Consider the following 17,564-nt stretch of genomic DNA (forward strand, 5'->3'; position numbering starts at 1 on the left):
AATTATACTGTGATGTGGCACGTCGCAAAAGCGTTTTCTTGTCCTGGCCGTTGGGATGAATTCATGGCGTTACTTCACGCGACAGACACGTCCAATGGTCACGTTCGTATGTTGTTCACTTCCTTTATCCTGAAGGATAACAAGAGGTAATCGAAAGTCGCCAGGGTATCACAAGAGCGTGTTTTATTTAGGGTGTTTATAAAGTAAAACGTTGTGGGTCTGTTTTCGACGGCGTTTAGTGGTGGTTATTCACGAACGGACTGATGCCCTTGTTTTGATCCAGATCCGCAAACTTGTGGTTCACATCTCTGTGGTTGCACTCGTCTGCCCGAATGCACTTGATCATGTCGTAAATGTTGCTACCTTCAGGTAACTTGTAGTACGTCTGAGCAATGAGCGGCGCCTGCTTCTGCTTCCAGCCGTCCAGATGGCCATCCTCGATATCCTGCAGCAGATACGTGTATGTCTTCACTGCTTCTTCCTCCAGATACCCCACAAAGCGATGACAAGTCTTTGGTGACACCAAATACGTGAGGAAAAAGCCGTTAAAGAACACTCCTTGAGCTCCAATCACAAGCGTCCGGAAGAACCAACCCGGTTGCTTGAGATGCAAAAAGATGAGCAAGTGCATTCGTTCATTCTCGGCTTCTTCCAGAAGAGTGTGGATCCATCCATAGTCTCGCTTCATACGACGTAGCGAGCGTAGGTGACGTAGCATACCTCCTACCATACCAGGGACACCAGCAATGGACTCCAAGAAGAGACAACGGTGAAGCCAATCTCTCTCCGTCATCTCCCCTCCTGGACCACGATATCTGGTCACCTTGTCGAAGCCCACACGGAGCGTCTTAATAGCGAGGTACGCTACCCGCTCGCTCATCGTGGCCACAGGATGGTGGGTCTCTTCCATCACGGTGATCTTGTCCAGATCGTACACGGTGTGTTTGATCGGGTGGTCCCACACTGGCTCACCGCTTGTAGCTGTGGGGTGAAGCGGGTGAACGTCCTTGGACTCGAGGAAATGCGCCTTGTACGCAGGTTCACTGAACGCATCGAAGGGCTCTGCGTGGCTCTTGTGTCCCTCGTTCCTAGCACCATTCGCTGGTGGCGCAGTCGCAAAGAAGTTGACCGGTGCTCGAGCAGGAAACGAGATCCGTTGGGGCTTAAACACTCGTAGAGGATGACGGCGGAACAAGAACTCCGTGGCTCTCATTTTGACGGTCTTTGCTGCGTCTTGAAAGGTAAATTGAACAATGAGGAAAATTATAACGAAGGAAAACTGCGAGTAGCGTGAGTGACAGCTGTGACTACCGATTCAACTTGAGGTCCTGAGACCAGTCGTGGGTTTTCTCTGTCCGATTCAGTAGATGCGACGAGGCACAACAATGCAGTAAAGTGTATTCAAGCTCTGTGATTGTCTGCTTCGAGAACTACTGGTACGTACTACGTACACACGTTGAAGTCCACGACTTGCTTTAGTGGGGACTGTAGACGAACGGACTGACACCCGTCTTTTGGTCCAAGTTCGCGAACTCGTGGTTCACGTCGCGGTGGTTGCACTCGTCTGCGCGCACACACTTGACCATGTCGTACAAGGACGCGTCCTCCGGCAGCTTGTAGTACGTCTGCGCAATGAGCGGCGCCTTCTTCTCCTTCCACGCGTCCAGGTGTCCGTCCTCAATGTCCTTAAGTAGACACGTGTACGTCTTAACAGCTTCCTCTTCGAGGTAGCCCACGAAGCGGTGGCACGTCTTTGGCGAGACCAAGTAGGTGAGGAAGAAGGCATTGAAGAAGACACCCTGAGCTCCCAAGACCAAAGTGCGGAAGAAGTAGCCGGGCTGCTTGATGTTCATGAAAATGAGCAGATGCATGCGCTCATTCTCGGCCTCCTCCAGTAGCGTGTGGATCCAGCCGTAGTCGCGTTTGAACTTGCGTAGCGAGCGTAGGTGGCGCAGCATACCGCCCACCATGCCGGGTACGCCCGCCACGGACTCGAGGAAGAGGCAGCGGTTGACCCAGTCTTTGTCGGTCATGGCACCGCCCGGGCCGCGATAGCCCGATACAATGTCAAAGCCTGTACGAAGCGTCTGGACGGCCAAGTAGGCCACACGTTCGTGCATTTTGGTGATTGGGTGGTGGGTCTGCTGCATGGTGGTGATCTTGTCGAGATCATAGACGGCGTGGTTGATTGGGTTCTCCCAGATGGGCTCGCCATTCTCGCTGGTGGTAATCCGAGTTTGCTTGAAGTGAGCCTTGTAGGCCGGTTCGTTAGTAGGATCCGTCGGTTCTACATTCAACTTCTCGTTATTAGCCTTCGCGTCAGCCAGTACGTGCTGGCCGGTGGTCGATATCGTCGAAGCGAACCGTTGGCGCTTGAGCAAACCCAAGGCCTGGCGACGGTAAAGTGGACTGAGAACCGATCGCTGGGCGAAACTGGTAGCGACAAAGTGCATTTTCGCGGCGTGAAGTGAGTAGTAGATGTTGAATTGGAGAATGAATTTCTGACGGTGTGGCATTGGCAGAAGTAGGCACCGCTAATGCGAGTGTGGTCGCTGTTGACATGTTGAATTCCATCGGAGTTGCGAGTTGAATTGGCGTAAGGCAAACGTGGGGCCAGGAGGCGCGGCAATAAGTATTCAAGGCACGCGCGCTGTCTCATGAATCCGAAATCGACACGATTACGTGTTGAATGAACTCTTGTGAGAACGGCATACGGTAATAGACTTCGATACAAAAATAAAGGTTTTTGTGTGATTTATAAAATGCTCATACCGTATTGTCGAATATGAGCTGCAGCAGTGCTGCCAGCACTGACACTGTAGCTCCACCCAACAATATCAAAATGTTCTTGTTGCTGAGTACTCGTCGTGCTGCTCAGGAAATTCCAACCCGATACTGTAGCCGCTACAGTAGCGGGACTAAGGTTGGCCTGTCCAACGGCTACCAAAAGTATACATGCAGTGTGCAATGCTGGGTACACTGTACCTGTGCAGGTATTCGAGCTCAAGATTCTGAACTGAAAGGTTGTCATCAAGCAACACATTTTTATGGAAAACACACAAATTTATGGGTGCTTTAAAAGCACTTTTCTAGAATTTTAATACGTGCAATCCTAATATATTTACATTGAAAGCATTATTAAATTGTACCCGGGACACTTTTCGTAAAAAAAACGCTAAGTACTCTTTTTGGATCGTCCCTCATCTCATCATGCTCATCTATTGTAGAAATGAGCGTCACGCCTGCCTGACTTCGGATGATGAGTTTACCGAACTACGCTCGGAATAGCTGACAGCGTCCAACGCTATTTAGCTACATGTAATACTCTTCAGCCAATAATTCTATTGAATCGTCACGTATCGACATCACCAAGACCAGGAGTGACTATCACGCAAAGCTGAATCTGGTTCTGCGAGTATTTTCGTCGTAATATTAGCTGTCACTTTCGAAATTACCAGCGACCATGAACGACCCCATCGAGATGGTAAAAGATCACTGGAACGAGTATGCCGAACGCTTCACAGAGACGGCAAATAAGCGCATGACACTGCAGTGCTCACAGCAGATGTATTCGCATATGCAGCTTGACCAAGCACGTCCTCGAGGTCGCGGCTGCTGGCGGATTGGGGTCGCTTGACATCGTCCAGTATCTCCTTGTTGGTCGATCCACGCTTCCTGAAGACATTAAAAAAACGCTCACGGTCACAGACTTGTCGCCCGTGATGGTCGGTTTGGCCGAAAAGAACTTAAGCGGTGCTGGCACGAGATCAAGTGCAAAAAAGCTAACGGTACGTCAACCAGATCTTCAGGCTAGTCATTTACTGACATTGAAAATTATGAAGGTCAAAATCTGACCGAAGTAGCCACGGGATCGGTGGATCGATATGTTGCCGGTCTCTGTCTCCAGCTTACTCCAGACCCAGATGCGATGCTCCGTGAGGCAAGTCGTGTGCTGACCGCTGACGGTATTGCAGGCTTCACAATCTGGGGGTCTGCCGATCGCAGCGGTATGTTTACTATTATCCCCGCAGTGAACAAGGAGTTAGGTTTTGAGGAAAATGCAGGTATGCACTCCTTTTTCACCTTGGGAAAGGATCTTCTATCGTTGCGCAAGCGCTTCGCTTTAGCTGGGTTCAAGAATGTGCAGATTTGGCCGTGCCAGTGTGTGGTGGAGCTTTGGAGCGCCGAGGACTTTGCCAAGTATGAGCAGAAGGTGTACAGTATCTCGTCGAGGATGACGAGGTGAAGGCCAAGAGATTCGATACGGTTAAACGCATGGCTGATGACTGGCTCGCCAAGGGTTTCCCGATTGGCCTCGAGACCTTCATTATTTTGGCCAGGAAGTAGCAGGTTTTTTAGGATTCTACAATCGGTACATGTAATTGATTTTACATTAGATCGAGGTTTCTATGTAGAAGTCTGTAACTTTTAGTGATTTGTTGGGTAACACGATCAATCAATCTATCCAGCCTGGATTCCAGGAAATATGCTACGACAGTGCTGGCAGTACTGTACTGTGCTTTGATCGTCCAATCCACGACAGAAAATTGTCACCTATCCGTCACTTGAATTTTTCTTGAAGTGAGGTGTTTACCATATTTGAAAAATACAAACAATAGGATACCACTGTCTACGAATAAAAAATCAGCTCACATGGCTCGACGGAACATCGTTCGCCTGGATTAACAAGAGGCATTATTAGAATAGTACTTAAAGAAAATTGAGCCTTAAAGTCATGTTACACGACACGGTAGTAGCACACGAATTGTCATGGTACAGTAATAGCACACGTCATGTCTGCGGATATGCAAAAATAATATTTGAAACATTTTACAACAAAAATATTCCTTCAAATCCGTTCACTTGAGCACTTTCGAAATTGCCAAGAGCCTCGAGCCTCTCAACATCTGCAGCGATGGCCAACAGCCTTGAAACGGTGAAGGACAACTGGAACAAGTTCGCGGCGCGCTTCACGGAGACGGCAAACAAGCGCATGACGCTGCAGTGCTCGCAGCATCTGCACACGCATATGCAGCTCGATCAGGCTCGCAGAGGTCGCCGCGGGTGCCGGACTTGGCTCCCTCGATATCGTCCAGTATCTCCTTGACGATCGGTCCAAGCTCGCTAAGGACACCAAGAGGACGTTCACGGTCACAGACCTATCGCCTGTGATGGTCGATCTAGCCGGAAATAACTTGAGTGGTGCCGGCACAGATACCGTAGACATTAAGTGCAAAGAAGCCAACGGTGAGCAGACCAAATCTTCTGTTCGTTTTAGGCTGATGGGAACGCTGAAATGTTTTTCTTTAACGTTTTAGGCCAAGATCTGACTGATGTAGCCACTGCCTCGGTCGACCGATATATCGCCAGTCTGTGTCTGCAGCTCGCTCCGGGTCCGGATGATCTGCTCCGTGAGGCGAGTCGCGTGTTGACTGCTGATGGTATTGCGGGCTTCACAATTTGGGGGTCTCCGGAGCGCAGCGGTATGTTTACTATTACCGCTGCTGCCAATAAGGAGATGGGCTTTGAGGAAAATGCAGGCGAGCACACAAATTTCGCCATGGGCAAAGATCTCCCAGCGCTGCGCCAGCGGTTTGCCGCGGCTGGGTTCAAGTACGTGCAGATTTGGCCGTACCAGTGCGTGGTGGAGCTGTGGAGCGGTGAGGACTTCGCTACGTTTCACCAGGAAGTTTACCCCCTCGAGGACGACGAGCTTAAGGCCAAAAGATTTGCGATTGTCAAGCGTCTGGCCGATGAGTGGCTCGCTAAAGGCACCCCGATCGGTCTGGAGACCTACATCGTCCTGGCCAGAAAGTAGAATGGAGAGTTTAGGACTCTAGTTCGAGAAATTCTGGAAGTCTGCAACCTTTACTTCAACATGGTTTTTGGATAAGTTTTCCAAGATAACAGTTTTATCATAAGTTCATAACACGATTTGCAAGCGAAGTCATAGGGAGATGGTGTCCGTCGATTCCACGGAAAGCAATCATAAGCTTCAGTAGGGTAATGGATGCACTCAGTGATGGTGTGAAGAGAGACTGGTATAAAGGATTTATGGTAAAGTAAGTGATTTGTTCTGCTGTTGCCTGACCTGCCGTGTCACTGAAAACGATTCGTGGATTTTCGATACAGTTTTGCATAAACATAGATGTCGGCATCATCAGACTTCAATTATCATGAATTTCCCTCGAATCGCATGATTTTCTCAACCGACGGCAATTGAAACCGTCAACGAAGTGAACACCCAAGCCGCACCTTTAGACTTGTAATTTGTGCTCCCTACAAACCTGACGTTGACCCCTTGATTTCAAGGCGACAGCGAGCGAACACTTCTTCTTTCTCACTCCGATTTATTTTTCAATTCAACGCGCAAGTCCCAAGTGATCTCCGCCTCTTCAACTGCTCCGTACGCCATGCACTACGCTTCGACCGCCAAGATGATGGAGCGTTCCATCACGCTGCAATACTTTCGCCGCCATACCGTGAACCTGCTCAAGTGCCAGCGCTCACCGTTCCCGAGCTTATCGACCGGTTCGCGTCATCAGTCGCTGGGCATCCACCCAAGATCAACGACAAGGAGCCGAATGTCACTGACGAACCGGCGTATCTAGTTCACTTCAAACAGTCCCCTTCACATCATCCGCTTGACCCCTCAACGGCCGATGGGGAACCAATGTGGGAGAACCCAATCGTCTGTGATCTCGACAAGATCTCCACCATGGAGCTAACTCACCATCCTATCACCAAAATGCACGAGCGTGTGGCCCACTTGGCCGTCAAGGTACTTCGTACCGGTTTCGACGTGGTCTCCGGTTACCGTGGCCCGGGCGGTGGCATGACCGAGAAGGACTGGCTCAACCGTTGCCTCTTCCTCGAGTCCGTGGCGGGCGTACCCGGTATGGTGGGCGGTATGCTGCGCCACCTACGCTCGCTACGTAAGTTCAAACGCGACTACGGCTGGATCCACACGCTACTGGAGGAGGCCGAGAATGAGCGCATGCACCTGCTCATCTTCATGAACATCAAGCAGCCCGGCTACTTCTTCCGCACCTTGGTCTTGGGAGCTCAAGGTGTCTTCTTCAATGCCTTCTTCCTCACCTACTTGGTCTCGCCCAAGACGTGCCACCGCTTCGTGGGCTACCTCGAAGAGGAAGCTGTCAAGACGTACACGTGTCTACTTAAGGACATTGAGGACGGACACCTGGACGCGTGGAAGGAGAAGAAGGCGCCGCTCATTGCGCAGACGTACTACAAGCTGCCGGAGGACGCGTCCTTGTACGACATGGTCAAGTGTGTGCGCGCAGACGAGTGCAACCACCGCGACGTGAACCACGAGTTCGCGAACTTGGACCAAAAGACGGGTGTCAGTCCGTTCGTCCACAGCCACCACTTAGTGATGCAATGTGCTCATGGGGCTTCTGCTAACCAGCTTAGCTATCAGTGGTAATTCTGTTCCTTGTCGTAGGAAGTTGGATACATGTATTTACCTTTTTCGATTTCTTAAGAAACTCACAGAAATGTGACACTTTCCTGTCAAAAAGAATAAAAAATGGTTGAAGTAGCGGATCGATTGATTTGCTGCTTCCACTTCGGATTTATTGTTCAAGAGAAGAGATCCTTACCATATCAAATATCTGCCATGGTCGACCGCCTCGCGATGATGCGGAAGAATTGGAGCAACTTTGCTGCGATCTTCACGGAGACGGCGAACAAGCACATGACGCTGCAGTGTGCACGACAGCTGCACTCGCATATGGAGTTGGATCACGCTCACAATGTTCTTGAGGTCGCTGCAGGAGCTGGACTGGGCTCACTCGACGTTGCTCAGTACATGTTCGACGGGTGCTCCACACTACCTCAAGAGACTAAGCGGACGCTCACAGTCACGGACTTGTCGCCGGTAATGGTCAGGATGGCCAAGGAGAATTTCAGCAGCGTAGACACGAGAGGTGTCGACATCAAGGTCACGGTAGCCAACGGTACGTCGCAGTTTGCTTTACCACGTTTGCATTACTATTATAAAACTAAATTGATTTGTACAGGTCAGGACTTAGCAGACATCGCGCCTGGCTCTATGGATCGGTATGTTGCCAGTCTTTGCCTGCAACTCGCACCCGATCCTGATGCCATGCTTCGTGAAGCAAAACGCGTGCTAACCCCTAAGGGTATTGCAGGGTTCACGATCTGGGGATCTCCCGATCGAAGTGGAACGTTTGCCATTAACAGTGCGGCGAACAAAGAGTTGGGACTCGAAGAGAACACGGCGGAGCACTCCAACTTCGTTATGGGGAGAGATCTGCCAGCTTTGCGCCAACGTTTTGCACGCGCTGGCTTCAACCACGTACAGATCTGGCCGTTTCAGTGCGTCGTGGAGCTCTGGAGTGGGGAGCAATTTGCCAAGTTGCATCACGAAATGTTCCCACTGGAGCGTGATCAGGAAAGACTAAAAGACCGACGGTATGCAATCGTAAAGCGAAATGCTGATGAATGGCTTGCCACGGGATCGCCTATTGGGCTGGAAACCTACATCATCGTTGCTAGAGCCTCGGCTGGCAACCTCAAGGCGATGTTGTAAGCATTGCAATGAAATACCGACATTTTGTCACAATTTGTTTCCGCTTCATTTTCTACAATACATGTAATTAAAAATAATCAGATCGGATTATCAGATTTCACTCTGCAAATCTTTTTTCATCCCGACACTTCGCACCGAAGTTCGATGTCCTCCCCTTCCCGCCGCATAAACGCCGTGAACCGCCACCTCTCGAGTAATTCTGCCATGAGCTACACATCACCTGTGACTTCTCATATCCTCGACACTTCGCTTGGTAGCCCAGCCGCCAACGTGCGCGTGGAGTTGCAACATTTCCGCTCTGGCGAATGGATCCGCATCAGCGACGCAAGAACGAACGCAGACGGACGTGTCGCCAGCCACTTGGTGCCAGAAACCGCGAGCTTTGAACCAGGCACGTATCGCATGGTGTTTTATACCAAAGAATACTTCGCAGCCAACGAAGTCACGGAGTTCTTCTACCCGGAAGTGACCATCGTCTTCATTGTCAAGGACCCGACCCAGCACTACCATGTGCCCTTGCTTCTCAACCCCTTCGGGTATTCAACTTATCGTGGCAGTTAGAGTAAGCGCTGTGTAAGCTGGCATTGAGCCTATTTCAGTGCTAAGCTTCGGGCGCTAAAAGTCCTCCCACTGAAACCAACTACGAACATTGCTGGCACTGCAACAAATGCAAAATCAACACCTAGTGCAATATAATGCAGCAACTAGGTCGTAGCAACTGCGTCCTTACACTGGGAATGCGAATACAGTTTTTTCGAATTGGGCGCTTTTTATTTTCGACTTTTGATAGGTAAAATTTAATTTAGAACAAGTCGGTATCATCATCTAGTAATCGCGTACAAGGGACTTCACTAGGTTTGTTTACAATTTCTTACATAAATCTATCTGGTCAGCGTAATGTAACCTGGGTCAACATTGGTGTCACCGACAATTTTTTTTTTTTATAACTGCAAAAACGTATTTTTCAATGGTGAAGTTCGTGAGTGTTAGCGAAATATTCTCGGTCTTTGCTTTGTTTTGTTCGTTTCTTGTAACCTGGCGTTTTGCAGCATTAAAGCTCGGGGAAAAATGATAGCAAAAAGTCGCGTATTGTACGCTGACCGGCAGCTTGTGCGTGAAAAGGAAGCAAATAGTTGAGCGCGGCGTGGACACCAGCCATAGAGCTAATCTGATAAAAGGGTTCTTCTATGTTGCCTTACTTTCTATTGCAGTATCGAAGCCTTTCTTCTTTAGTAAGAAGAATTGCCACTGCCACCGAGTATTGTGCGGTGCATTGTGCAAATTCGGTCACTGAACAATACTTTCGACTATTCGCTGCCAGACCATTTTTCATCAAGTAGGAGGGTGTTTTCAGCAAATATGGCAGCAAAAGAACAAAATAAACAGCTGTAAAATGGATCTGCCGGAAGCCCAAGAAAAGCTTTTTGTGCTGCTGACACAACCGTGGAATTAACCCCTCATTCACTGATGTCGGAGGTTAATCCATTATGAGGCCTTCCCAGTTTAAATACTTTCTTGTCGCCGACCGACCCACAGAGCAAAGATATTCTCATAAACAATAAACTATTGAATACATCACAGATTTGAGAAGAACATTATATCCTGATATACTTTTTGCAATCCCCCTCCAGTCTTGCAGTAAAGGAAGTATTTCTCCAATAACTGCAATTCATTTTTGGTCATCACTGTCAGGAGCGATAGGAGCGTTGTCCACTTCTGGATCAGGGCCGTTAGCTTCATCAGACCTGCTTCTCTGCGTGTTTCACTGTGTTTGTTGTCGTGGTGTTTGAGAAAAAATTGCAGAGTCTGACAGAGACTCCAGCTTGGTTAGCCGTTGACTTGCTGGCAAATTCGGTTGTTTCGATACTTGTTCCAATGAAGACATTTCTTGGTTATTCTCTGACGAGAACATGCCAGTAGTTGCTTCTCTAGAGGTAGACCGCGCGAGTGATGGTATCTTGAATGATCGTTTACAAGCTACAGATATGTGTCGAGTCCTTCGTGAATTTTGCAAAGGTGGTGAAGTTTCTGGAGCCGATGAAGACTTCGGTAGCAGTTGCTGATAGTACGCTAATTCACTCTTTGCTTGCTCGCTCTCTTTCCTAACAGCGTCTTTCGCAGCTACAACCAAATTGTTAAAGTTCTCGAGATCAGCTTTCGTGCGAGCGTCCAGGGCTACCGTCTCGGGAAACAGCTCGGTGTCTGCAACTGAGGTCGAAGAATTGTCGGGCAGTTTACTCGTATTATTGTGATAATTACGTCGCCTTCGTAGCTTCAGAATCACCTCTCGAGCCTCGCGTTCGGACTGAATCAAAGTCACGACAGGCAGACGAACATTTGTAGTGGACGGGACGGATGATACTGGCGGACTTGATGGCAAGCTCTCTGTTCGCAAGTTCGAGGAGTCGTTCTTGACTGCGCTTCGCTCGATTGCCTCAAAGATTTTCAACGGTGGGGCTTTCACATCGGGAAGAGAAGCTGGATGCAGCAAACTCCTCTCTTGTCCAGGCGAGAAGACGTGTTTCCAAGCCTCGAGATGGATGACAAGCTTACTTAGCCGCGTGTTAATGACAATTCGATCCTGGAAGTTGTCCCAGGCGTAGTCGTTCTCAGTTACGCGTGGAGGTCTGAATTTCACAGTGAATGTTCGTGGTGCTTTAAGGCTCAACATGCTCTTGAATGGAAACGACGTTGCGTTATTGACTGACAGTTCAAATCGAGATGTTGAAGGGGGAGAAAGAACGATTGGGACGGATGCATCCTCTGGTGGCGATGCTCTGTCGAGAGCGAGATCGTTACTACCGTCGAGCTCGAGAACTCTGCATTCTCCTGGGAGTTTTGTTTGCAAGATACAGTAGCACGACGTTGATGTTTTTTTTTTCGCGGTTGACACTGATAAAAAGAAGAGCGACTTTACCTCGAAGTGGCTGTAGTTATCGAACAGCACTCGACCTCGCGATGCACGCAATACATACTCGTTATCGCAGATTAAGATCAACGTGGAGACCGCGGTCATGACGCCTCACGCTTAATTTTAAGTTGCTTTGGAAAAACCAAATTTAATTCCCTTAAAAAGAGGGGGACACAAATACATATAAAATCTATCGGATTCCCATCAATCTTTTTTTAAATGAAACCCCAGGCGGAAAGCATCGTCCCTGTGGATATTGATACGAGTCTGTCGGTGGACCACCTGGAAGAATTGATAAAAAAAACAAGAACGAGCGATTTTTAAAGAACGTGGACGCAAGGAAACTTCAAGAAGGACGGCGACTGGCTGTCGGGAAATGACACTGATCTGGCGAAAGGAGCGGTTCATCCCTCCGTTCAGGTTATGATCAGCTGAAGGTCAATTGGAGTCCAATTGACTGTCCCATTTGGACAGCTAACCCCCCAAACCCGAGAGCCTGCATGAGACACGATCCCGCGAAAAGCTCTCAGGCAGCTTTTATACGTAAAGTTTGTATTGGACCATAACGTTGTCGGTCAAGAAGGGTAGGCATATTTCCCATCTTTCCCGCACAGCAGTGCATAGTTATAGGTGTGCGCTGAACTTGGTTTTCTCGAAAAATAGAAGGCACAGGTTTGATGGGTGTCACACAAATCAGCATAGAGAATTGCAGGTGAAATTCCACTAATATCTCGGTCATTCGAGAATTTCCGCCGCTGCCGCTCAGATGTCCGGGTTTAGAGGCCGATGACGAGAGCTTTTGAAGGAAGGATGGATATCAAAGGCCCCTACGGGCCTGTCAAACGACAACACGTACCTTATGCCGGGGAAGACGAAGAAGGACGTGCGTGGCGTGGACATTTTCGTTGGAGAGGCTGCGCTGATGGTATATTTGGACGGTATCGCCTTGGGTAAGTAGTATCGCCTTTCAAGGTCTTTGTGTAGGCTCTAATACGTGTGCTTTGCTAGAGGAGACGAAGAAAGCTGCCGCGGCGAAGCAGCAAGCAAAATCAGAAGCGATTCAACCTACTCCGGAAAGTGGACAGCCTGAAACCGATGTGCCTAATAGACAAGATGGTGCGCTTGATCTTATTGTGTATGGACGTGTTATGATTCTAACGCTATGGTGTATATAGTTGCTGACCGAACTGTCAGTCCAGATCCAGACACGACGAAGACTGTTTGTCCAACCATTCAGGCTACCTCTCCACACATAGCAGAGAGTGATTTGGGCAATTCAGTCGGTGATGAAGATGTTGACGGTAAGCTGTCGAATACATTGCTTGTACCTGTGAGCTACTGCTAACGCTAACGTATCACTGCACTATAGGTGCGGACGAGTATACCACTTGTAGTTTACATGCTGAATTCGATACTGCTGCTACATCTGGCTCAGAGTATGCCTGCTCTGAGCCTGAGGATAGCGACGGAGGAAGCACGATGGCAGATGAAGAAGGGCAACCGGCCGCCATACGACCTGAAGAAGTGCAACCAAGCGTCAGCGTTGCACATGGAATCAGAAAGATGTTGGGTAAGCTTATGGTGTATATACACGTTAAGGGTACACGCTATTGATTTTTATAGTGTATGTTGATGTAGATGACCCAAACATTATCGCGCCTGGAGATAATCCAGCAGATTTTGCAGCACTGGATTCCGATGGTGGCAATGCGAATATGTCCATTTAAGATGATGATGAGTACTTAGGCCTCTGAGAGGCCGACGCCGTCGTGGAGGGTTCTGCTGCTGCTCCTGACTTACTTTTCGAGACATCTCTATTTGAATCAGTTGGCGGAGTTGGAGCACTTGCGCGCGGTAGTGTACACAAGGATGTTCTAAAGAACCTGAAGCTCAATGAATGGAATGGACCTGATACTCAATTGCCTTTTTCCCTACATGGACGAGCCGTACGAGGCTCGGACTGAGGCATGTCTTACGGAGGACTATCCCAACATTTACAGCGGGGATCACGGGCCTACTGAAGAAGCCCTTTCCGCTGCTTCGACCGCGTTGGGGTCATTCTTCTTGTTTGCACCTCCCCATCTTTAAGAAAACATTGCCGGAGCTAGTGACGACTATTTCCTTCACAATTTGGATAAGCGTGTTGGCGCACAGCATGCAAAGCAACAAGCCCGCCACCGGAAGGACAACAATTTTGAAGTGAAATCGCAAGAACAAATTTAGGAGAATTTATTGGCAACATCTGACATATCTGGAAAAGCGTTTTGTATTTTTATTGGCCTACTCATTGCCAGAACAATTGCGCCGAACAAGGAGAAATTTGACCACCACTGGAAGACTACCGACGAAGGCGCAATTCCGCGTGGGTGCTTCGGCCATTATATGAAGCGAGATCGGTTTGCTCATCTTTCCCGCAACATGCATTTCAGTCGCAATGATGCTCCTGAGGCAGCGACGGACCGCGCGTGGAAGCTGCGGCCAGTAATCATCGTAATGCAATATACTTTACAGCGCAGCTTTATACCGCCACCGGTCATGGCGTTTGATAAAGCGATGCTTCCGTCAAGATCGGCTTTCAATCGCATGAGGGTGTACATGAAAGATAAGCCTCACGAATGGGGGACTAAGCTCTTCACGCTGTGCTGTTCTGAGACGACTTATTGCATCCGGTACGTTTGTGGCGCGCCTTCGGGCGCGTTTTTATTCTTGGCTCTAAAGCTGGCTTAACGTGTCTGCTACATGCTAACGCTTTCTTTACCGTGTCTGATACAGTTTCGAGGTTTACTGTGGTAAACGACAACTGCAAGACGACAGTACGCCACCTGACGAGAAATCCGGCCCTGCTGCAGTGGTGCGATATCTCTAGCATGTATTTGGCCCCACTGGACCCTCCGACGCTCGACCGGTTGTAACAGATCGGTTTTACACATTCGTGGTGCTTGCAATGCAACAGCTTACGATGTCTTTCTGCATCGTTGGAACGATTTTGATGAACAAGCACGGCTTGTGCGAGGCCATCCTACCCGCAAAGCAGAAGAATGGCCGACGAGCGTCGAACAAGCGGCCAGCACATATCGAAAGAGGGACGTACGAAGTGGCGACATCCGTTCATGTTCCTGCGATGAAAGCAATCCGGTGGTATGACAAGCGAGGAGTGCACGTAGTAGCAACTGGTGGAAGCGCGCAACAGGACAGAATTGTCCGACGAGACCCAATTACGGCTTCGGAAGGGGAAGTAATGGCACCAAGAGTGGTAAAAGATTACCAGACCTTTATGGGCGGCGTGGATGTACATGACCAGTTGCGCATTCAAAAGTAAGGTGTCTTATCGTGTATAGGCAGCTTACCATTTCGGCGAATCGTGTCTGTTACATGCACCCCGTAGATGCTCGTTGCAGTTGGCAAGGCGCCACAGGAAGTATTACAAGTCGTTGTTCCTAGGCCTTATTGATCTGGCAATTATCAATGCATTTATTGTCGTCATTTGCCGGCGGGTTAGAGATGGTGAGCGAAAGCTATCACACGTGCAATATCTCAAGCAGCTTCACCTGGTGTTGTGCCAACTTCAATCTGAAGACTGACAGCAGCTGCTACGCTGCCGAGGGCTCCAGGCGACACCGACAAAAGCTTGAAAAGTCGCCAGGCATATGCCTGTGCAGACCGACGAGTGGCGTAATGGGAGCGTCACACCAGCTCGAAAACGCCGTCAGCGCGCCTGTAAGGTGTGCTCAGTGCTCAAAGCCGATGGAGAGTTGCGTGGGGGTGAGACTACGTTCTTTTGCGGTGAATGCAGGCTGAAAACGCTTTTTAAAAATGCTCTAGCAGCTCGAGTCTTCCTTTGCAACAAAGTGAAGCACTCCGTGAACGGTATTCCAGCATCGTGCTTCGAGATCTGGCATAAACATTGGAAGAATGGCACATTGATCCCTCAGACACGAAACAAACGCAAGATTCGTGTCCGTAAGCCGAAGAGACCTACCGATGAGACTGCAGGTGACGCTGAAACCTTCGAGAAGTCAGGCGGTGAATCCGGAAGTGACGGAATACCACGCTAGGAGCGATCCCGCAGAAGTGATGACGTAGTTTAGGCAGGCTCCGGCTCTGATTTTCGACTTGCACTAAATATACTGATCAGTTCACGTATTTCTAGCTGGTTTGTATTTCTAAATATCGACAAATAAATGGAGCTTGTACTGTATCGTCTTTGCGTACAGGAGACACAATAATAGATATACTGTAACGGGGTACAATCCAGTGTGCCCCATGTTACATAAAGAGTGACCCGTCGCTCTTGTGGACACCTGGTACACGGTACTAGGCTCTCTCGGGTCCAGTCAGTGCATGACTACTTAGCTTCTCTATAGGTAACCTCTAGCTTGTATGAGACCCAAGCTTATCTTACTTATAAATACATCAGTCTTAAATCTACTCTTCTAAGTAGCAAACGGTTCCCTTTGATGCCGGGAACACGTGGACTAACGCTCACTCGGGTAGTTCATACCCTTAAGCACTTCCTCTGTGCAAGGTGCTGTGTGACCCCGTCACATATACCATGTACCAGGAAGACACTTTAGGCGGGGAAGACACGATAGCAAAGTTTAGGGTTGGGGGTATGGACCGGCTTTAGCATAGACACGTTAAATATATCTGGAGTATAATATGGGTGCCCATCTTGCGGATAAACCTTAGCGTGTGTAGATATGTGTGAGATGGTGAGCACCAAATGGCCTCGGGCTTGGGGGGTTAAAGAGATGTTGGCATAATTGAAGAACGTGAACCAAATGCGAGCAAATCCACCTGCATGTGGTGCCCAAGGTACAGTGGGATTTATGAGATGCAACGCAGATCAAAATAGTTTTTTTCGTAGGAGTGGGAGCAGTGTTGGTTTTTTACGGGGCTTTTTACTTTAATTAAGTGAAAGCCTCTGTAAAAATATAAAAAAGTAGATTTTCAAACGTGAAAAAGGAAAAATATCTCAGATGACCACGGCCGTCCCAGCGCCTGCCCCTGCGGCGCCAGCCAAGAAACCCGAGGCCAAGCCGGCCGCCCCCGCCGCCCTGAAGCAGGCAGCACCCAAGCAGGCCCCTCCGAAGCAGGCGGCTCCGAAGCAAACCGCACTTAAGCAGGCGGCCCCAGCACCGGCTAAAACGCCTGAGGCGAAGCCCGCTGCCACCAAGTCGCTGCACCGCAGTCTGGTGGCCGCCCACCCACCAGCGGCCAGTCGACGGCCCCGTCCAGCGGCAATTCGCTCCCCGCGCAGGAACGCCGCTCGCAGCAACCGGCTAAGCCCACCCCGACCACCGCCGCCCCGCGCACGCAGAGCGAAGGCCGCATGAATGAGAGAAGCGGTCGTGGATCGCTGGACGGCGTCCCGTCCGACGTCGCCGGCCTGGAGAAGCTCTGGGTGCCCGACAACTTCAGCAACGAGTTCATGGACTGCAAGGCGCCGTTCGGATTCCCCAAGCCGCGTCGCCACCATTGTCGTGTGTGCGGTCTGCTCTTCTGTCGTCCTTGATTGGAATATGCGTGTTGTGTTGACAGGGTGGAGTCGCGTACGACTTTCTCCATGTGGCTCTGTGAGCAGCACAACGTTGTGAACCGCAAGCTTAACAAGCCCGTATTTGAATGCACAATGGAGAAGCTGGAGGAGCGATGGAGGAAGGGCTTGTGTGAACCACAAGATCCAGGTGCCGGCCTTGTTACAAGTGCAGTGAGTGCTGTATCGTCACCATTATCCACTCCACCACCTCAAAGATTATCCGGCTTTCAGTCGAAATTTCGACTAGCACTTGAGACATTGAAATGGTTCACTCTGATAGCAACGGAAGTAGTGACGAAAGTGGAAATGATGATGAAGATGAATTGCAAATGCGCGTTTTACGTGGTGAACGATATTTACAATTATTCGGTTTTGACTCTTCGATCCAGTGTGCTGAAGGAAAGCCTACATTGATCCCGGCTAGATGTTTAGCGGCTTCGCTTCCATCACGCAACACCATCAAGTTACTGCAGATTGCCAACCAGCGACGCCAGAATGGTCTTTCGTGCTCGGATCCCAGTCAGGAATTTTTCTTGTGG

At 49.4% G+C, this 17,564-nt stretch overlaps 6 protein-coding genes across 6 annotated transcripts; 4 read left to right on the plus strand and 2 right to left on the minus strand.

Annotated features, from left to right (window-relative positions):
* Nucleotides 1-235: 235 nt before the first annotated feature.
* Nucleotides 236-1,213, minus strand: PITG_09886 (alternative oxidase, mitochondrial precursor; the record flags this gene model as incomplete). The annotated part of the gene is made up of 1 exon (XM_002902395.1): nt 236-1,213. One exon carries the CDS (start codon nt 1,211-1,213, stop codon nt 236-238), a length of 978 nt encoding a protein of 325 aa, XP_002902441.1.
* A 327-nt stretch (nt 1,214-1,540) lies between these two features.
* PITG_09887 (alternative oxidase, putative) lies at nt 1,541-2,453 on the minus strand (the record flags this gene model as incomplete). The annotated part of the gene is made up of 3 exons (XM_002902396.1): nt 1,541-1,559; nt 1,600-2,287; nt 2,384-2,453. The coding sequence occupies 3 exons, from the start codon at nt 2,451-2,453 to the stop codon at nt 1,541-1,543; spliced, it is 777 nt and encodes a 258-aa protein (XP_002902442.1).
* Nucleotides 2,454-3,463: 1,010 nt separating this feature from the next.
* PITG_09888 (uncharacterized protein) lies at nt 3,464-4,246 on the plus strand (the record flags this gene model as incomplete). Its single annotated transcript, XM_002902397.1, has 4 exons — nt 3,464-3,504; nt 3,584-3,729; nt 3,843-3,935; nt 3,975-4,246. The coding sequence occupies 4 exons, from the start codon at nt 3,464-3,466 to the stop codon at nt 4,244-4,246; spliced, it is 552 nt and encodes a 183-aa protein (XP_002902443.1).
* Nucleotides 4,247-4,915: 669 nt separating this feature from the next.
* PITG_09889 (uncharacterized protein) lies at nt 4,916-5,818 on the plus strand (the record flags this gene model as incomplete). The annotated part of the gene is made up of 3 exons (XM_002902398.1): nt 4,916-5,064; nt 5,141-5,247; nt 5,319-5,818. The coding sequence occupies 3 exons, from the start codon at nt 4,916-4,918 to the stop codon at nt 5,816-5,818; spliced, it is 756 nt and encodes a 251-aa protein (XP_002902444.1).
* Nucleotides 5,819-6,413: 595 nt separating this feature from the next.
* Nucleotides 6,414-7,447, plus strand: PITG_09890 (alternative oxidase, mitochondrial precursor; the record flags this gene model as incomplete). Its single annotated transcript, XM_002902399.1, has 2 exons — nt 6,414-6,482; nt 6,566-7,447. The coding sequence occupies 2 exons, from the start codon at nt 6,414-6,416 to the stop codon at nt 7,445-7,447; spliced, it is 951 nt and encodes a 316-aa protein (XP_002902445.1).
* Nucleotides 7,448-7,717: 270 nt separating this feature from the next.
* Nucleotides 7,718-9,136, plus strand: PITG_09891 (uncharacterized protein; the record flags this gene model as incomplete). Its single annotated transcript, XM_002902400.1, has 3 exons — nt 7,718-7,979; nt 8,043-8,571; nt 8,833-9,136. The coding sequence occupies 3 exons, from the start codon at nt 7,718-7,720 to the stop codon at nt 9,134-9,136; spliced, it is 1,095 nt and encodes a 364-aa protein (XP_002902446.1).
* Nucleotides 9,137-17,564: the final 8,428 nt, after the last annotated feature.

Source organism: Phytophthora infestans, genomic scaffold (assembly GCF_000142945.1).
Source record: "Phytophthora infestans T30-4 supercont1.17 genomic scaffold, whole genome shotgun sequence".
Lineage (NCBI taxonomy): Eukaryota > Oomycota > Peronosporomycetes > Peronosporales > Peronosporaceae > Phytophthora > Phytophthora infestans.